Raw genomic sequence first — 14,169 nt, 5'->3', positions numbered from 1 at the left:
TTTTTTACAGGTGAGCAAATACATTGGTTATGTTTTGTTTTTATAATATGTATATACATATTATACATATTTTATATATATTTTTTGTATTTTTTTAATATATTTTTTATTTCTGACTTTTTAGTCTTTTTACCCCTCCCCTGCATGTGTGTGCTAAGTGTACTGCTGCCAACAAAAATAAGTTTCCCCACTGAGGGAGAAAATAAAGGATATCTTATCTTATCTTAAACATTTTTTTTAATGTTTTGGGATTTCAGCAAAATTATGTTAAAAAAAAAGACAATTTAAAGAAACGTGGACATGCGCAATGTTGAAGTCACGTTTGAACTACAAATGTGTGTCTGTCGCGTGTGATTGCGTCATCAACAGAGGACGTCGTGTGTGGTTCAGCTGGATTTGAGAAATAAGCAAGCTTGGCACAAATGGCTTCAGAGGACGCATTTAAAGTAAGCTGACGTTATTAAAGGCAGTTACCCGGCTTATACATTTGTAACAAAACATTTTTGTGTTTTTACCAAATCTTACCGTCCTTTTTGCACGTAAAAGTTCCCCTTAAAACTGTAGCCATGTGTTGTTTGTGTGTTTCAGGTCTCCTCTCTGAAGGGCAAAGTGGCCCTGATAACGGGGGCCAGCTCGGGGATCGGGGCAGGTACGAGTGTCCTGTTCGCCAAGCTCGGAGCTCTGCTGGCCCTGAACGGCCGCGACGTGGAAAACCTCGCCAAAGTGGCCAAACAGTGTACCGACGTGGGAGCTGCGGAGGTTTATTTAATTTTATTTAACCTTTATTTTACTTGGAAAATCCCTTGAGATTGAATCTCTTTTGCGAGGGGGACCTGGCCAAGAGGCTTAACTGGTGCAAAAACAATTAAATAAATTTAACAACAACAACACAGTGCAAACAACATTACAATACCTTACATTAAAAATAGCAGGTGCACATTTCTGTTAGTTTCTGTTTAACCCTTGTGCTGTTGGGTCAAGGGAGGGTGAAGGGAGAAAAGAAGGAAGGAAAGAAGTAGGAAAGGGAGTAAGGAAGGGAGAAAAGATGAAAAGAGGGTAGGGAGGAAGGAATGGAGAAAAGGAAAGAAAGAAGGGAGAGAAGAAGAAGGAAGGAATGGAGAAAATAAGGAAAGAAGGAAGGAAGTAGGAAAGGGAGTAAGGAAAGAAGGGAGAAAAGATGGAAGTGAGAAAGGAGAAAAGAAGGAAGGGAGGAAAGAAGGGAGAAAATATGGAAGGGAGGAAAGAAGGGAGAAAAGAAAGAAGGAAGGAAGTAGGAAAGAAGGTAGGGAGGAAGGAAGGAAGTAGGAAAGAAGGTAGGGAGGAAGGAATGGAGAAAAGGAAAGCAAGAAGGGAGGAAAAAGGAAGGAATGGAGAAAAATCAGGAAAGAAGGTAGGGAGGAAGGAATGGAGAAAAGGAAAGAAAGAAGGAAGGAAAAGCAAAGAAGGTAATAAAGGAACGAATGACGAAAGGGAGGTAGGAAGAAAAGGGAGTAAAGGAGGGTGAAAAAGGAGGAAAAGAGGAAAGGAAGAAGGAAGGAGAGAGCATGGCAGGAGGAAAGAAGGATAGAAGAATTGGGTCATTTTGACCCAAAGACAGCACAAGGGTTAAGAATCTTGAATTCACCCAAGGAGATGAGTCCAGAAAGTTGAAGAGAGTTCTGAATGTGGTTCCAGGAGCAGCGTAGGAGAAAGCTGCTTTGCCAAGTTCTGTATGAATCCTGGGGACTTTAGTTTATACAGCTTCCGTGTGGAAGAGTGGGAGCTGTACACACTGTGGGCTGGAGACAACAAGTTGGACAGATATGAGGGGAGTTTATTCAGGATGGCTTTGTAAATAAAAATAATCCAATGGTGTTGTCTCCTCAGGGTCAGTGAGGGCCAGGTGTGACGTCAGCCAGATACTCAGACAGGGCTGGGGGGTTTAATACCTGGAAAGCAGTCATACCTGTCAAGTTAAAAATAAGGGAAATGTCCCACCAGCCCAAATGACGTCCAGTATTACATTTCAAGACAGGTTTACAAGAAATATAAAATAACTACGTGTCAACCACTTATAAACTACAATTAAAGCTGCAAGCAGTGATGAACGGGCCCTCGCGCGTGCAATCTTCATCAATAAAACTCAAGGACTCCAAACTAAGTCCGATGACACCACCCATGACTCTTTATGTCAAACCATTCAAAAGTTATGGCAGAAAGTAGGAACTATCAAATATGGACCAATCAGATGAAGGGGGGGGGGGCGCTCTTTGGCGTCTATCATCGCCACGGTAACGCTTTTGACTGAGAAAAGTAATGCCCATCGTCGCAGGATCGAGACGCACATTTTGATGTATAACACACCTGGGTGCACGTTACGGTTCAGGACGCATTAACGGCCTGAAGAAATGGCATAAATTGCGCCAAAATTACACGAGTAATTCAAAATGGCCAACTTCCTGTTCAGTTTCGGCCATGGCCCCAAGAGACTTTTCTTTAAGTTGCGACATGATACAGGTGTGTACCGATTTTCGTGCATGTACGTCAAACCGTATCGTGGGGCTTGAGGCACAAAGTTTTCTAGGGGGCGCTGTTGAGCCCTTTTTCCACGCCCATTAATGCAAATCATTAAATATCACATTTTTCGCCAGGCCTGGCTGGCATGCAAAATTTGATGACCTTTGTGGCACGTTTAGGGGGGCAAAATAAAAAGGCTCTCATTTCGTCAGAAAAAAAAACAAAACAATTCCTACAGATACAATAGGGCCTTCGCACTGTCAATGCTCGGGCCCTAATTATGTGCTCATAGCCTGATAGGCCGACCTTTGTTGACACTGAAATGCTGTGGAAATTCCTGTGTATGTAATTGCTATAATAGAGCCTAAATGAAAACACAAAAGTGAATTAAAGCACATTTATTTATATTATGTTCAGTTTATATACACATTGATTGTCTTCAAGTGAAAAATTTACATTTTCACTCATGTGGCCCTCTGGCATTCACTGATTGATGACATAGACGCACGTTCCTTCTCCCCGTGAGAGACACTAACATCTCCCATCCTGCTCCTCTTTAGGAAAGTAAATTCGATTTCCCATTTTTAGAGATATTTACACGAAGTCTTCGCTTTTTTGGCAGAAATGTCTTCTCTCTCGTCACATCCATCCATCTCTGATTTGTTGTTCCAAGTTTGTTTCCGTTGTTGCCACTAACCTCGCAATAACTGCCACCCAGGCTACAGCAGTTCTCGCGAGGCTAGTGACAATTCAGTTTGGAGAGGCACAATAATGCTTTTTAAAAATTATTATATTATAAAATGGTAAATTTACCGGGAGGACGGCAGGAAAGATGGTAAAATACGGTAGTTTCCCGGCCAAAACGGGAGACTTGACAGGTATGAAAGTAGTTAAGGATAAAGTCTAAACACATAAATCACACAGGTGATTTAAAAGTAACATGGTCTTGCTTGTCTCTTTTAATAACAATCTGCCCTCGAATGAAAAATCCTTCCAGGGGTTTTGATGGGAAAGTGGGGGCCAGGAAAACATCCAATCACACCGAGCTGTCCTGCATGGAAACAGCTCTTTACTCTCAGAGCCGAGAGCAGGATGCTGTGAATCATTAATAATACCAGTTTCTAAAAGTCGAGCTAAAATCCTGTGAAACTCATCGTACAGGTTTGTGGTCAGGACCCCCCGCCAGCTCCGCATACCATTCCCCCTCTAATCACGCTGTGTTTAGCATCATCATTCCTACAGAGGAAATTCATAGTAGCAATTTATTTAAAAGGCTGCAGGACATCAGGATAAATAAAACATCCCAGTGTTTGGTGTGAAGTTAAAGCATGTGGTGGGTGATACTTGAGATGCGCTGGCAGATAAGATGGTGCATGTGTGACTGCTGAGAACGACATAAACATCTGGATATGCCACGCCACATATGTGGATTGTCAGTATGCTCTCCCAGAGCAACGACGCCATGGCAACCAGGGCAGCATCAACAGACGCACACGTCGGTGTTCAGACTGTTACAGCATCGATGTCCTGATCGGATTAAACCTGTTTCAGCTTTATGAAGGGTATGAGATGCAGAGAGACCTGGTCTCAGCCTGGTCTCTCTGGTCTCTCTGGTCCCTGTGGTCCTTCTAGTCCCTGGTGCCTCTGGGCCCCTCGGGGCCCTCTGGTCCCTGGTCCTCCGGTCCCTGGTCCTTCTATGGCCCTTTTCCACTAGTACCTACGCAGCGCGCTTCTACCCGCCACCCCCCGTCTTGTGCTTTTCCACTACGGGTGGAGGCGGGTGGAGCCGTGACAAGCAGATACTTTGTCTGTATCTATTCTGTCGAGGTTCTAAGCGGGCTGAGCCGTCACTATATCTGACGTCATCACCCTCCCCGCCACTGATTGGTCAGGGGGCGGGGCCGTCAGACGTTTGAATCAGGAAGCGGAAGTCAGCGCGAGAACGACTGGCGGCCATGGATCTATAATATTAACTGGATACAGTACCAAAAATGGCCGCCCATTCATTTCAATGCATTCTGCTCAGCCAGCGCATATGCCGAAAAAATTTCTGACTTCCTGGTTTACTTCCTGGTACACGGGCCCATAGAGCATGCGCAGTTGAGTCACCTCCCATGATGCTCTGGGGCCTCCGGGGCAACATCAATGGCACCGACACGGCCGTGACGTCACGCCCAGAAAGAGACTTTTGTTTGACTTTTCTGGCCGTTATAAAACATTTTTGACGGATATAAAGTCCATGACTTAAAAATATAGAATACAAAGATTAGTAATTGCCGGTGATTACAGCTGGAGGTGTCCTGTGAACAGTTTTAGAGGCTTCTCTTTTACTATTGCAGTCTATGGGGAAAAAAGCTTTCTGGGCCCCATGGGATTTTTTGTTGCAGTATCGCGGCTGGCCACTGGAAAAAATCGGCACAGCTTCTGAGCGCGAGACTGGGGGGCTGCTGGCGGCTCGCGGCGATTTTATTATACAGCGCAAACGTCTGTTTGGTGATCCAACTCTGAGGTGCAGATGTTCATAAACCTGGTGGCTGACGAGAGAATTAAAAAAGGGATGTAGACGGGCGATAAGGAACGATCAGATCCACAGGCGCTCTGTTTTACTCTCAGTCGCTCGCGGCTTCAGCTGATTTCTCATCAGCGCCGACACGAACAAAGGGGTTGCGCAATCGAGTACGTCACAGCAGCTTCACCCCAACCCGCCCATTTCTCACCTGGCTGTGGAAAAACAAACGAGGCCAAAGCGGGTGGAGCCGGGACGATGCGTGACGAGCCGTACCGAGGCGAGTCGGGCTGAGTAGGTACTAGTGGAAAAGCTCCACTAGTCTCTAGGTCCTTCTGGTCGGGGTCACAGAGGAAGTTATCTCACTTACAGTAAAAGTCACCTCAGTTTGTGAAACAGAAAACCCTGAATTTCTCTCTTTTGAGGATTTAAAGTACTCTCTGAATTGGGATCTTGATGTTCTAAGTTGTAGGTGTTTGTGGGGAAGTAAAATATGTGAAGGGGAATGATGTATGGTGGGAAGTTGAGCTTCTGCACCTAAATTATTTTACTTTTTTTATGCAGTTTGGTGTATAAACTCGACAGGTTGAGCTTCACCAGTCAGATCTTTAGGGGAAAAAACCCTGACTAATAATCTGCCTCCTGCAGATGTTTTTACAGATGTTTCTAGATAGAACTGATATCTCTTTAACAGATATCTGTAACGTGTGACAGCTTTTATTATTCATGTGGCATCATGCTGAAAGGATGTAATTGAAGCTTTTCACGGTTTCTGTTCTCAGTCTTTATATTGTATTTCTTCCTTCAACGCATTAATGTGTCGTGTCATTGTTGCATGAAAACAGCATGTTATTGACCTGTACTGGTGTCCAGTGAGACTAGCTTGAGCCAGTAATGTGTGATTTGCTCAGCCCCTGCTGGTTCCCGGGGACCTGACGGACGAGGAGACGGTGAGGAGAACGGTGGAGCAGACCATAACCCGCTTTGGCCGGCTGGACGTGCTGATCAACAGCGCCGGCATCCTGGCCATGGGCAGCATCGAGACCGGCGACCTGGCCCAGTACGACAAGGTCATGAACGTCAACGTGAGGTGAGCTCTGTGAGGCACTCGTGGAGGTTAGTTAGTCAAGTGGGAAGAGGTGCATCATGGGAAGCCCCGTGGAGGAAATTAGGTGTTTGTGTTTTTACGACAGAGAAGCGGTGCCGGCGGAAAATCACCGTTTTTAATAGCTCCAAGGATGCAAGTTTCTTTTAGCAGGAGCAGTTTCATAAAAGAAAAAGATCATTTGAAAAATCTGTCCCCTAAAAGTTTTGTGTGGAAAATGTAAATAAAACAATGAAACGAAACACGGCTCATTTAGAACTTAATAGCACTGATTAGATGTTCAAAGTCAAAAACTGAGATTTGTTTTCTTCTGAACTCCAAATTTTAAAAAGGTTGCCAGTTAATACTCTTCAAAGACAGCGAAACAGGGACATATTAGAACTGTGTTGCATTACACCTCTTTTTTTTTTTTTTTTTAAATACAAAACAAGTAACAATACAAGTGTGCAAAACACAAACAAAAATGCATACAGGAAAGGAGGGGACGCTAGAAAACAAACAGACAAACAAAACAGTACAAAACAACAAAATCAATGTTTTTGCTCACATTTCTTCTTATATGTGGGCGTCTATGTGGGTTTGTGCGTGCGTGTGTGCGTGCGTTTATGTATGCATGCACGTGTGTGGTGTGTATGAGAATGATGGTTTTCTAGTGATGGTTATTTTAGGAGAGAGACAGCAGCCAAAAAATAAATAAATAAATACATAGGATAAATGAATATGGAAAAATGGAAAAAAAAAAAAAAAAACAGACGGCAGAGCCAGAGCGGAGTTAAATACATTAATTTGCTTTTTTCCTTGGTTTTTGTTTCCTTTTCCCTTTTTTTCCCCTAATTTGCTTTTTAATTTGGTATGTTTCCTGCCAGTCAAGAGCCCCCATTGACTTGAATGAGACCGTGTGCCCAAACTCCCAACCGGCAGTTCACATATTTTCATATTTTCCTGTTTTCCTTTTTATTGTAAGTTCTTAATTTTAAACTTCTTTCCCCTCCCCTTCCTTCCAGCTGTCCCTTACTTTGGGCCGCCATCAGACTTGTAGGAGGTGGCCGGCCCGATGGAAGTCAGCTCCTTTGTAAACCAGATCCCTCCCACCCTCTTTTAAATCACTGTTAGTATTTAGCAATGGAGCAGGAGAAAGTTGAGGGTCGAGTGTTAAGGCTGTTCTGCCTGAAATAGTAGTCTGGCCTCAGTCGTTACGTTTAGTTTTTGTTTGTTTGATAGTTTTCTAGCTTGCAGGATGTACAAAATGATATCACTGGTTTTGTTTCTCAGGTTTGGCCTGTTTATTGGGGTCGGGTCGTTATAATACCTGCAGGTTTCTCTTGTGCATCGTCTTGCTGAAATGAGCAAGACAACTCAGTTCAACTGAATTCGGTGCAGCTTGATTTCTATCTCACCAAATCCTGACAAACATCATCTCCAGGCACTTCGCCGATGCCGTTGAACACGTTCCAAATTAGTTGAAACAAAGCCAATAAAATAACAATAACAGTTATTGCTTCGCTAAGGAGACCAACAGAAAAACGTTTCTTAAAAATTGAAAAAACTAAAACAAAGAGCAAATGGGAGGAGGGAAGCAACCTGGCAGTCGGATGAGAGACGCCCGGCTTAATTCAGTTTTAGTGTAACTTAGTTCATGTTAACCTGTGGTGCTGATTAATGGAACCTAGCCTCGTCACAGACGTTGCTACTAAAGGATCTGACACAAGAACAGCCAGTGCTCCATCCGAGCTCCATCCGAGCTCCATCCGAGCTCCATCCGAGCTCCATCTTAGCTCCATCCGAGCTCCATCCGAGCTCCATCCGAGCTCCATCCGAGCTCCATCCGAGCTCCATCTTAGCTCCATCCGAGCTCCATCCGAGCTCCATCCGAGCTCCATCCGAGCTCCATCCGAGCTCCATCCGAGCTCCATCCGAGCTCCATCTTAGCTCCATCCGAGCTCCATCCGAGCTCCATCCGAGCTCCATCCGAGCTCCATCCGAGCTCCATCCGAGCTCCATCCGAGCTCCAGCTGAGCTCTAGCCGAGCTCCATCCGAGCTCCAGCTGAGCTCCATCCGAGCTCCATCCGAGCTCTAGCTGAGCTCTAGCTGAGCTCCATCCGAGCTCCAGCTGAGCTCCATCCGAGCTCCAGCTGAGCTCCAGCTGAGCTCCATCCGAGCTCCATCCGAGCTCCAGCTGAGCTCTAGCTGAGCTCCATCCGAGCTCCATCCAAGCTCTAGCTGAGCTCTAGCTGAGCTCCAGCTGAGCTCTAGCTGAGCTCCATCCGAGCTCCATCCGAGCTCCAGCTGAGCTCTAGCTGAGCTCCATCCGAGCTCCAGCTGAGCTCCATCCGAGCTCTAGCTGAGCTCTAGCTGAGCTCCAGCTGAGCTCCATCCGAGCTCCATCCGAGCTCCAGCTGAGCTCCATCCGAGCTCCATCCGAGCTCCATCCGAGCTCCATCCGAGCTCTAGCTGAGCTCCATCCGAGCTCCATCCGGGCTCCATCCGAGCTCCATCCGAGCTCCATCCGAGCTCCATCCGAGCTCCATCCGAGCTCCAGCTGAGCTCCAGCTGAGCTCCAGCTGAGCTCCAGCCAAGCTCCACCATACCTCAGCCCAGCGAGGTGGGTCAGGCCAAGCGGCTGACAACGGCCGTGGTTGGACTGGAGCCGTCGGCCTTGAAGGCCAAGGTGACTCGGTCTGAAGCAGCTGAAGCAGTTCTGGACCAAAGACCCTGGGAGAACTCTCTGAGACCAACAGCAGTCTGTTAGTACGGTTGACAGCACAAAAGGCCGTATTATTCTTAAAAATAAGAGTGTATATGCTCTTGATCCAGATCTCAGGTCTAAAATTCACAGAAAATGACATCAAATTGATATAACCTCGTTGTTGATGGCATATACTGAAATGCATCTGTCAGTCAACACTTTGGCGGCCGCCCCTAGTGGTCGCTGGAGGAACTGCGTGTTTCAGCACTTCCTGGGTCCCTTCAGCCCCACGTCCACCCTGAGACTGACACGGAGCCGACGGCGTGCCAGTCACCTCTTCCTGCACTCCACCTCAAAAGTCTTCCTTCTTTCTCGTGTTGCAACAGTTTAATTGAAAATACCTTTTTCGACTCGGAGAGCTGCTTAAATTAAGAAACGTATTTTCTGTCCCGTTCGATTAAAAATCGGGATAAACACTCAGATCACAGCCGCTCGTGATTTGATTTCAGCTTGAACTTTTGTGTATCTCTGAATCTTTTAACCGTATTTTAATGCATGTTCCTGCTCGGTTGGATGAATATGAGGGTGTAACCGTCTTTACATGGTACCGGTGCGATACAGAGACCCCTATCATCCATCAGCAGGGACGCCTGCAACCACAGGACAATCTAATACATATAAATTGGTTTTTAAGGGCGCTCTGTCCTTTTTAAGTGGATTATGACATTTTTCTAGGTGACAGTCTCGTGAAGGCCTCGCCAGCACATTTATCAACGCGTCAGGTCAAGTTCTCCTTTAAATGAAGCTGAGCGGAGAAAGCAAAGCGGTTTGGGAGACAGAAACTTGTGCACAGGCCCCCTTGCGTCCAGCCGCAGCATCTCCGTCAGGTTGACGGCCAGACTCAAACCTGGATTTTTATTTGAGTCATTCTGATCCAGATCTGCCGACATGCTCCTGATTATCGTCGTGTTTCTAATTTCAATCAGGCTGCCGGACAGGTGACCTCACCTGTGTCTCCAGAACGCTGCTGCTCAGAGGAGCTGGTGGTCGACGTTGTTGACGTGAAATAACTCAAATCCTCACTCCGTGCTGAGCTGTTTTAAAAATGTTTTCAGCAACATGTCTGAGCATTAAAGCTAAACATCTCTCCACTTCTGTCAGACGTCGTCCAGACGACTTATTGCGGTTTGTTCACATGCAGTCAGTTCCCTGGGGTCAGTTTTTTTTTTTTTTAGATTTATTTATTTGCACATTTTTGAAAGAAGAAAATAAAAAAATATAATGGAATACGTTTAGAGAAAATTACAAAAAAATGTTTAAAAAAAAGCAACAACATAAAAGAATATAGGTCAGAGAGAGGAAAAAAAAAGAGAAGAGAGGTCAGAAACCTGAGAGGGCTTATCGAGTGACCTCCCTTCTATGATACACAAATAATACAACATAAAAAAAGGTCCAATATTTTAAATGGCACCGAAAAGGTATAGGCTGAAGCCAAGGCTTATTATGCCTACCCTTGTATGAACCTCGACCCAGGAGTTTTTATACAAAACAAAACTAACAATTTGGGTTCAAACATTGAAAAAGAATGGATATATTGGACAAGTAACAGAGGTATCTAGACAAGAAGCAAAGACAAAAAAAACAAAGATGAAAACAAAACAAAAAAAACACAATAAAATTAAATAATAGTCAAAATAGACATCATAAAAAATATGATAAAAGGAGCAGACTATAGCATAAACCAGAACAAAGAGCAACTGGATATATAGTATATACAGTGTACTTGTATGTGCATGTAGAGACAGACACACAAGCTACAGCAGACGTTGATGGTACTGGGTCAGCAGCTGTTTACGTCTCAGCTATGAGTTTGTTTTTTAATCTTGTTTTGAACACAAGGAGGGATGGAGTGCTAGATACTAGGTTTGAGAAGTTATTCCACAGGGCGACCCCTCTGTGTTTAATATTATTGTTCTGGCTATTTACTTCAATATAGCCACAGCCCCAGCCTTAGAAGAGTGGTTTTAACACACCTTGGTTGTAGATCCAGATCCAGTCACCATGCAGCCAGTCATTGTGTGAAAATAAACTCAAAAAATATCCTACAAAACTTCATAAGCCAGCACAAAGTGTATGTTCTAGTTTATGTGAAAGAAAGAAAATGTATGAGAATGCTGTGGTGAGATTCTACGGTGAGTTGTGGTTAAAAAACTGTGTTTGCTTCCCAACTAAGGCTCGGACTCCATTGTCCCTCAAACTTTTTCCACTTCCCTTTGTTAGCTGGCACCATACCCACAATTGCCATGGGTGTGGCCAAGCTGTCACTCAGTGGCCAAACTGCCAAAACAAATCAATGAACTAGAACCAAAAATGTGGGAAGTGGTGAAATCATAATTATTCCTTTAATAAAAACATAAATGCTGTTTTGGCTCCTACAATTATATTGCCCTCTAATGGTGCGACATCGGGGTGGATGGAGGTGAGACGCTCATCTACTTGGATAACTGTGAATATTGGATTTTATACAAAAGTAAAGTAGTTCCCCGGGTCAGTTCCTGGGCAGTTACCGTTCCTAAAGCAGTGCCTCTGTGTGTGTGTTGCAGGTCGGTGTACCACCTGACCCAGGTGTGCGTGCCCCACCTGATAGAGACCAAAGGCTGCATCGTCAACGTGTCCAGCGTGAACGGACAGAGATCCGTAGGTGTTAGATCTGCACGCCGGCCTCGGTGCCGCCCACTTCCGGAGCATCTCACGTGATGAGAAGTGTGAACCTTTGTTGTTGCAGTTCCCCGGCGTGCTGGCGTACTGCATGTCCAAGTCCGCCGTGGACCAGTTCACGCGCTGCACAGCGCTCGGTGAGTCGGGTCACTCGTGTGTCAAATGGCACTTTTCCACTAGTACCTACTCAGCTCTACTCATCTGAGCTCTGCTCATCTCAGCTCTACTCATCTCAGCTCGGCCCGGTTTCTTCTCCATAATAATTGGAGCCGAAGTAGGCGGGTTTGGAGCGAAGCTGCTGTCACGTATTTGATTGTGTGATCTAAACGAAGAAGACAACAACACTAAAGACGTAGAACCTGGAGGAGATGACATATGTGCTGCTGGGTCTGTGACTTGTGTTCGATATCAAGTTAAAAAATGAGAGTGAGAGAAGCTTCAAGGGGCAACGCTTTTTAATTTTCTTTAGTTTGTCTCGGCGCTGCTGAAAAGTCTGTTGGTAGCCGCGAGCTGCTATGAAGTGGCAGAGCTCCTGGTAGATCTTGTTGTTCCTTATCGCCCGTCTAGATCCCTTTATAATTCTCTCCTCAGCCACCAGGTTTATGAACATCTGCACCTCAGAGTTGGATCACCAAACAGACTTCTGCTGCCGTTGCTGGTGGAATAAAATGAACAAGAAGCCGCCGTCAGAGTTGCTCTTGAAATGATGTCACATCCTGACTCAGATGTCTGACTCCCAACCCCCCGACCAATCGGTGGCCTGTAGTGTGATGACGTCAGATACGACTCAGCCGTTTAGAACCTCTGCAGAGTAGATACAGAAAAGTATCTACTCTTCACGTTAGACCCCTAGTGGGAAAGAACCAAACTGAGTGGAGCCGAGCCGAGCCGGGCTGAGTACTAGTGGAAAAGTGCCAAAAGTTCACCGTCGGCACAAAACCACACTGATGGGCTTTTCTGTTCCAGAGCTGGCGTCAAAGCAGGTCCGGGTCAACTCTGTCTGGTAGGTACCGTCGCCGTCTCTGGTCGCCACGACGCCTCTGGTTGCGTGGTGCTGAATGTGTCGTTTCCTCTCCAGTCCCGGCGTGATCGTCACTGATGTCCACAAGAGAGCCGGGCTGAACGAGGAGCAGTACGCTCAGGTAGCCCCGCCCACCTCACCCACCTCACCGTGGCGTTGCGTGAGTCCACAAACGTCATCTCACACGTGTGCTTCTCATCCCTGTCGTGTCTTTGCCGGCAGTTCCTGGCGAAGTGCAGTCAGACCCACGCGCTGGGCCGGCCCGGCGAGGTGGAGGAGGTGGCGCACAGCATCGCCTTCCTGGCGTCCGACGCCGCCAGCTTCATCACCGGGGTCAACCTGCCCGTGGACGGGGGCCGCCACGCCATGTGCCCCCGCTGAGACCCAGTGTGACCCAAATACAAGCCTCTGAACCTCCAGAGTCTCCCGCGTCGTTTGTTTGGGGAGGGGGTCTGCAGGACCATAGACATATATACGTAGACGCTGCATCGAGTGGTTTTGCCGCTGCTGCGATACGTCAACGTCGCCGCCATATTGGATGTGGCAAGACTGCGCTGTAAACTAATACAAGTAAATGAACTTTTTTTCATAAAGCGCCTTAAAGAAATTTACATTTTACGTCTCATTTATTCATTCACACACGCACTAATATACTTGGGAAACAGTTAGGCACCAAATATAATATATTTAATTTTCTCAGAAGGCAAAAATAAGAACTTTATTGATCCCACAGGAGTAATTCATGTTATATCAGCTATAGAGAACAAGGTAGTGCCGAAAAACAATATATATCCCCCCTCACAAAAATAAGAAAAATAGAGAAACATATTTTCTCATCAACAAAACAAATAAACAAATTTTCAAATAACAAAATAAAATATTTGAACCATTTTTCAGACAATAAAATAACTTTTGAACCATTTTTCAGACAATAAAATAACTGAAAAAAATCTGAAAAATGGTTCAAATATGTTATTTTGTCACTTGAAAATTTTAAAATATGTTTATGAAAAATATGCTTTGTTGATGAGAAAACATGTTTCTCTATTTTTGTGAGGGGGATATATATTGTTTTCCGGCACTACCTTGTTCTCTATAGCTGATAGAACATGAATTACTCCTATGTGGGATCAATAGTTCTTATTTTTGCCATCTGAGAAAATTACATATATTATATTTGGTGCCTAACTGTTTCCCAAGTATTTTAGTGCGTGTGTGAATGAATAAATGAGACGTAAAATGTACATTTCTTTGTAGAAAGGCGCTTTAAGAAAATAAGTATTTACTTGTATTAGTTTACAGCGCAGTCTTGCCACATCCAATATGGCTGCGACGTTGACGTACGGCTCAGCGCTACGTAAATATGTCTATGTGCACGACAACCAACATGCTAGCTCAAGAACACGAGGACAGCTCAGTGAAAGTATGAGGCTTTATTGAATCACTGGCAGCCATGAAACATCTGTACAGACCAAACACAGAGCGCAGGGACCCGGTACCTGTCGGGAGCGTGGGAACCCATGTGACCAGTCACATTCTGATGCGTTACCCAGCAGCCTTTGAGGCTCCAGATAACTGGAAACATGCAGCGAAACCTTTATGTCTGGATTTGAGGCGGAAATCTGACCAGAATTTA

At 45.3% G+C, this 14,169-nt stretch overlaps 1 protein-coding gene across 1 annotated transcript; it reads left to right on the top strand.

Moving 5' to 3' along the window:
• The first annotated feature begins 358 nt into the window (after positions 1-358).
• zgc:101858 (uncharacterized protein LOC449555 homolog) lies at positions 359-12,950 on the top strand. Its single transcript, XM_061729855.1, has 8 exons — positions 359-446; positions 589-759; positions 5,914-6,092; positions 11,398-11,491; positions 11,580-11,649; positions 12,479-12,515; positions 12,591-12,654; positions 12,756-12,950. The coding sequence occupies exons 1-8, from the start codon at positions 423-425 to the stop codon at positions 12,912-12,914; spliced, it is 798 nt and encodes a 265-aa protein (XP_061585839.1). The 5' UTR covers positions 359-422; the 3' UTR covers positions 12,915-12,950.
• The last annotated feature ends 1,219 nt before the right edge of the window (positions 12,951-14,169 follow it).

Source organism: Cololabis saira, chromosome 9, assembly GCF_033807715.1.
Source record: "Cololabis saira isolate AMF1-May2022 chromosome 9, fColSai1.1, whole genome shotgun sequence".
Lineage (NCBI taxonomy): Eukaryota > Metazoa > Chordata > Actinopteri > Beloniformes > Belonidae > Cololabis > Cololabis saira.
Note: the sequence above shows the minus strand (reverse complement) of the source record. Positions and strands in the feature narration are given on the sequence as shown.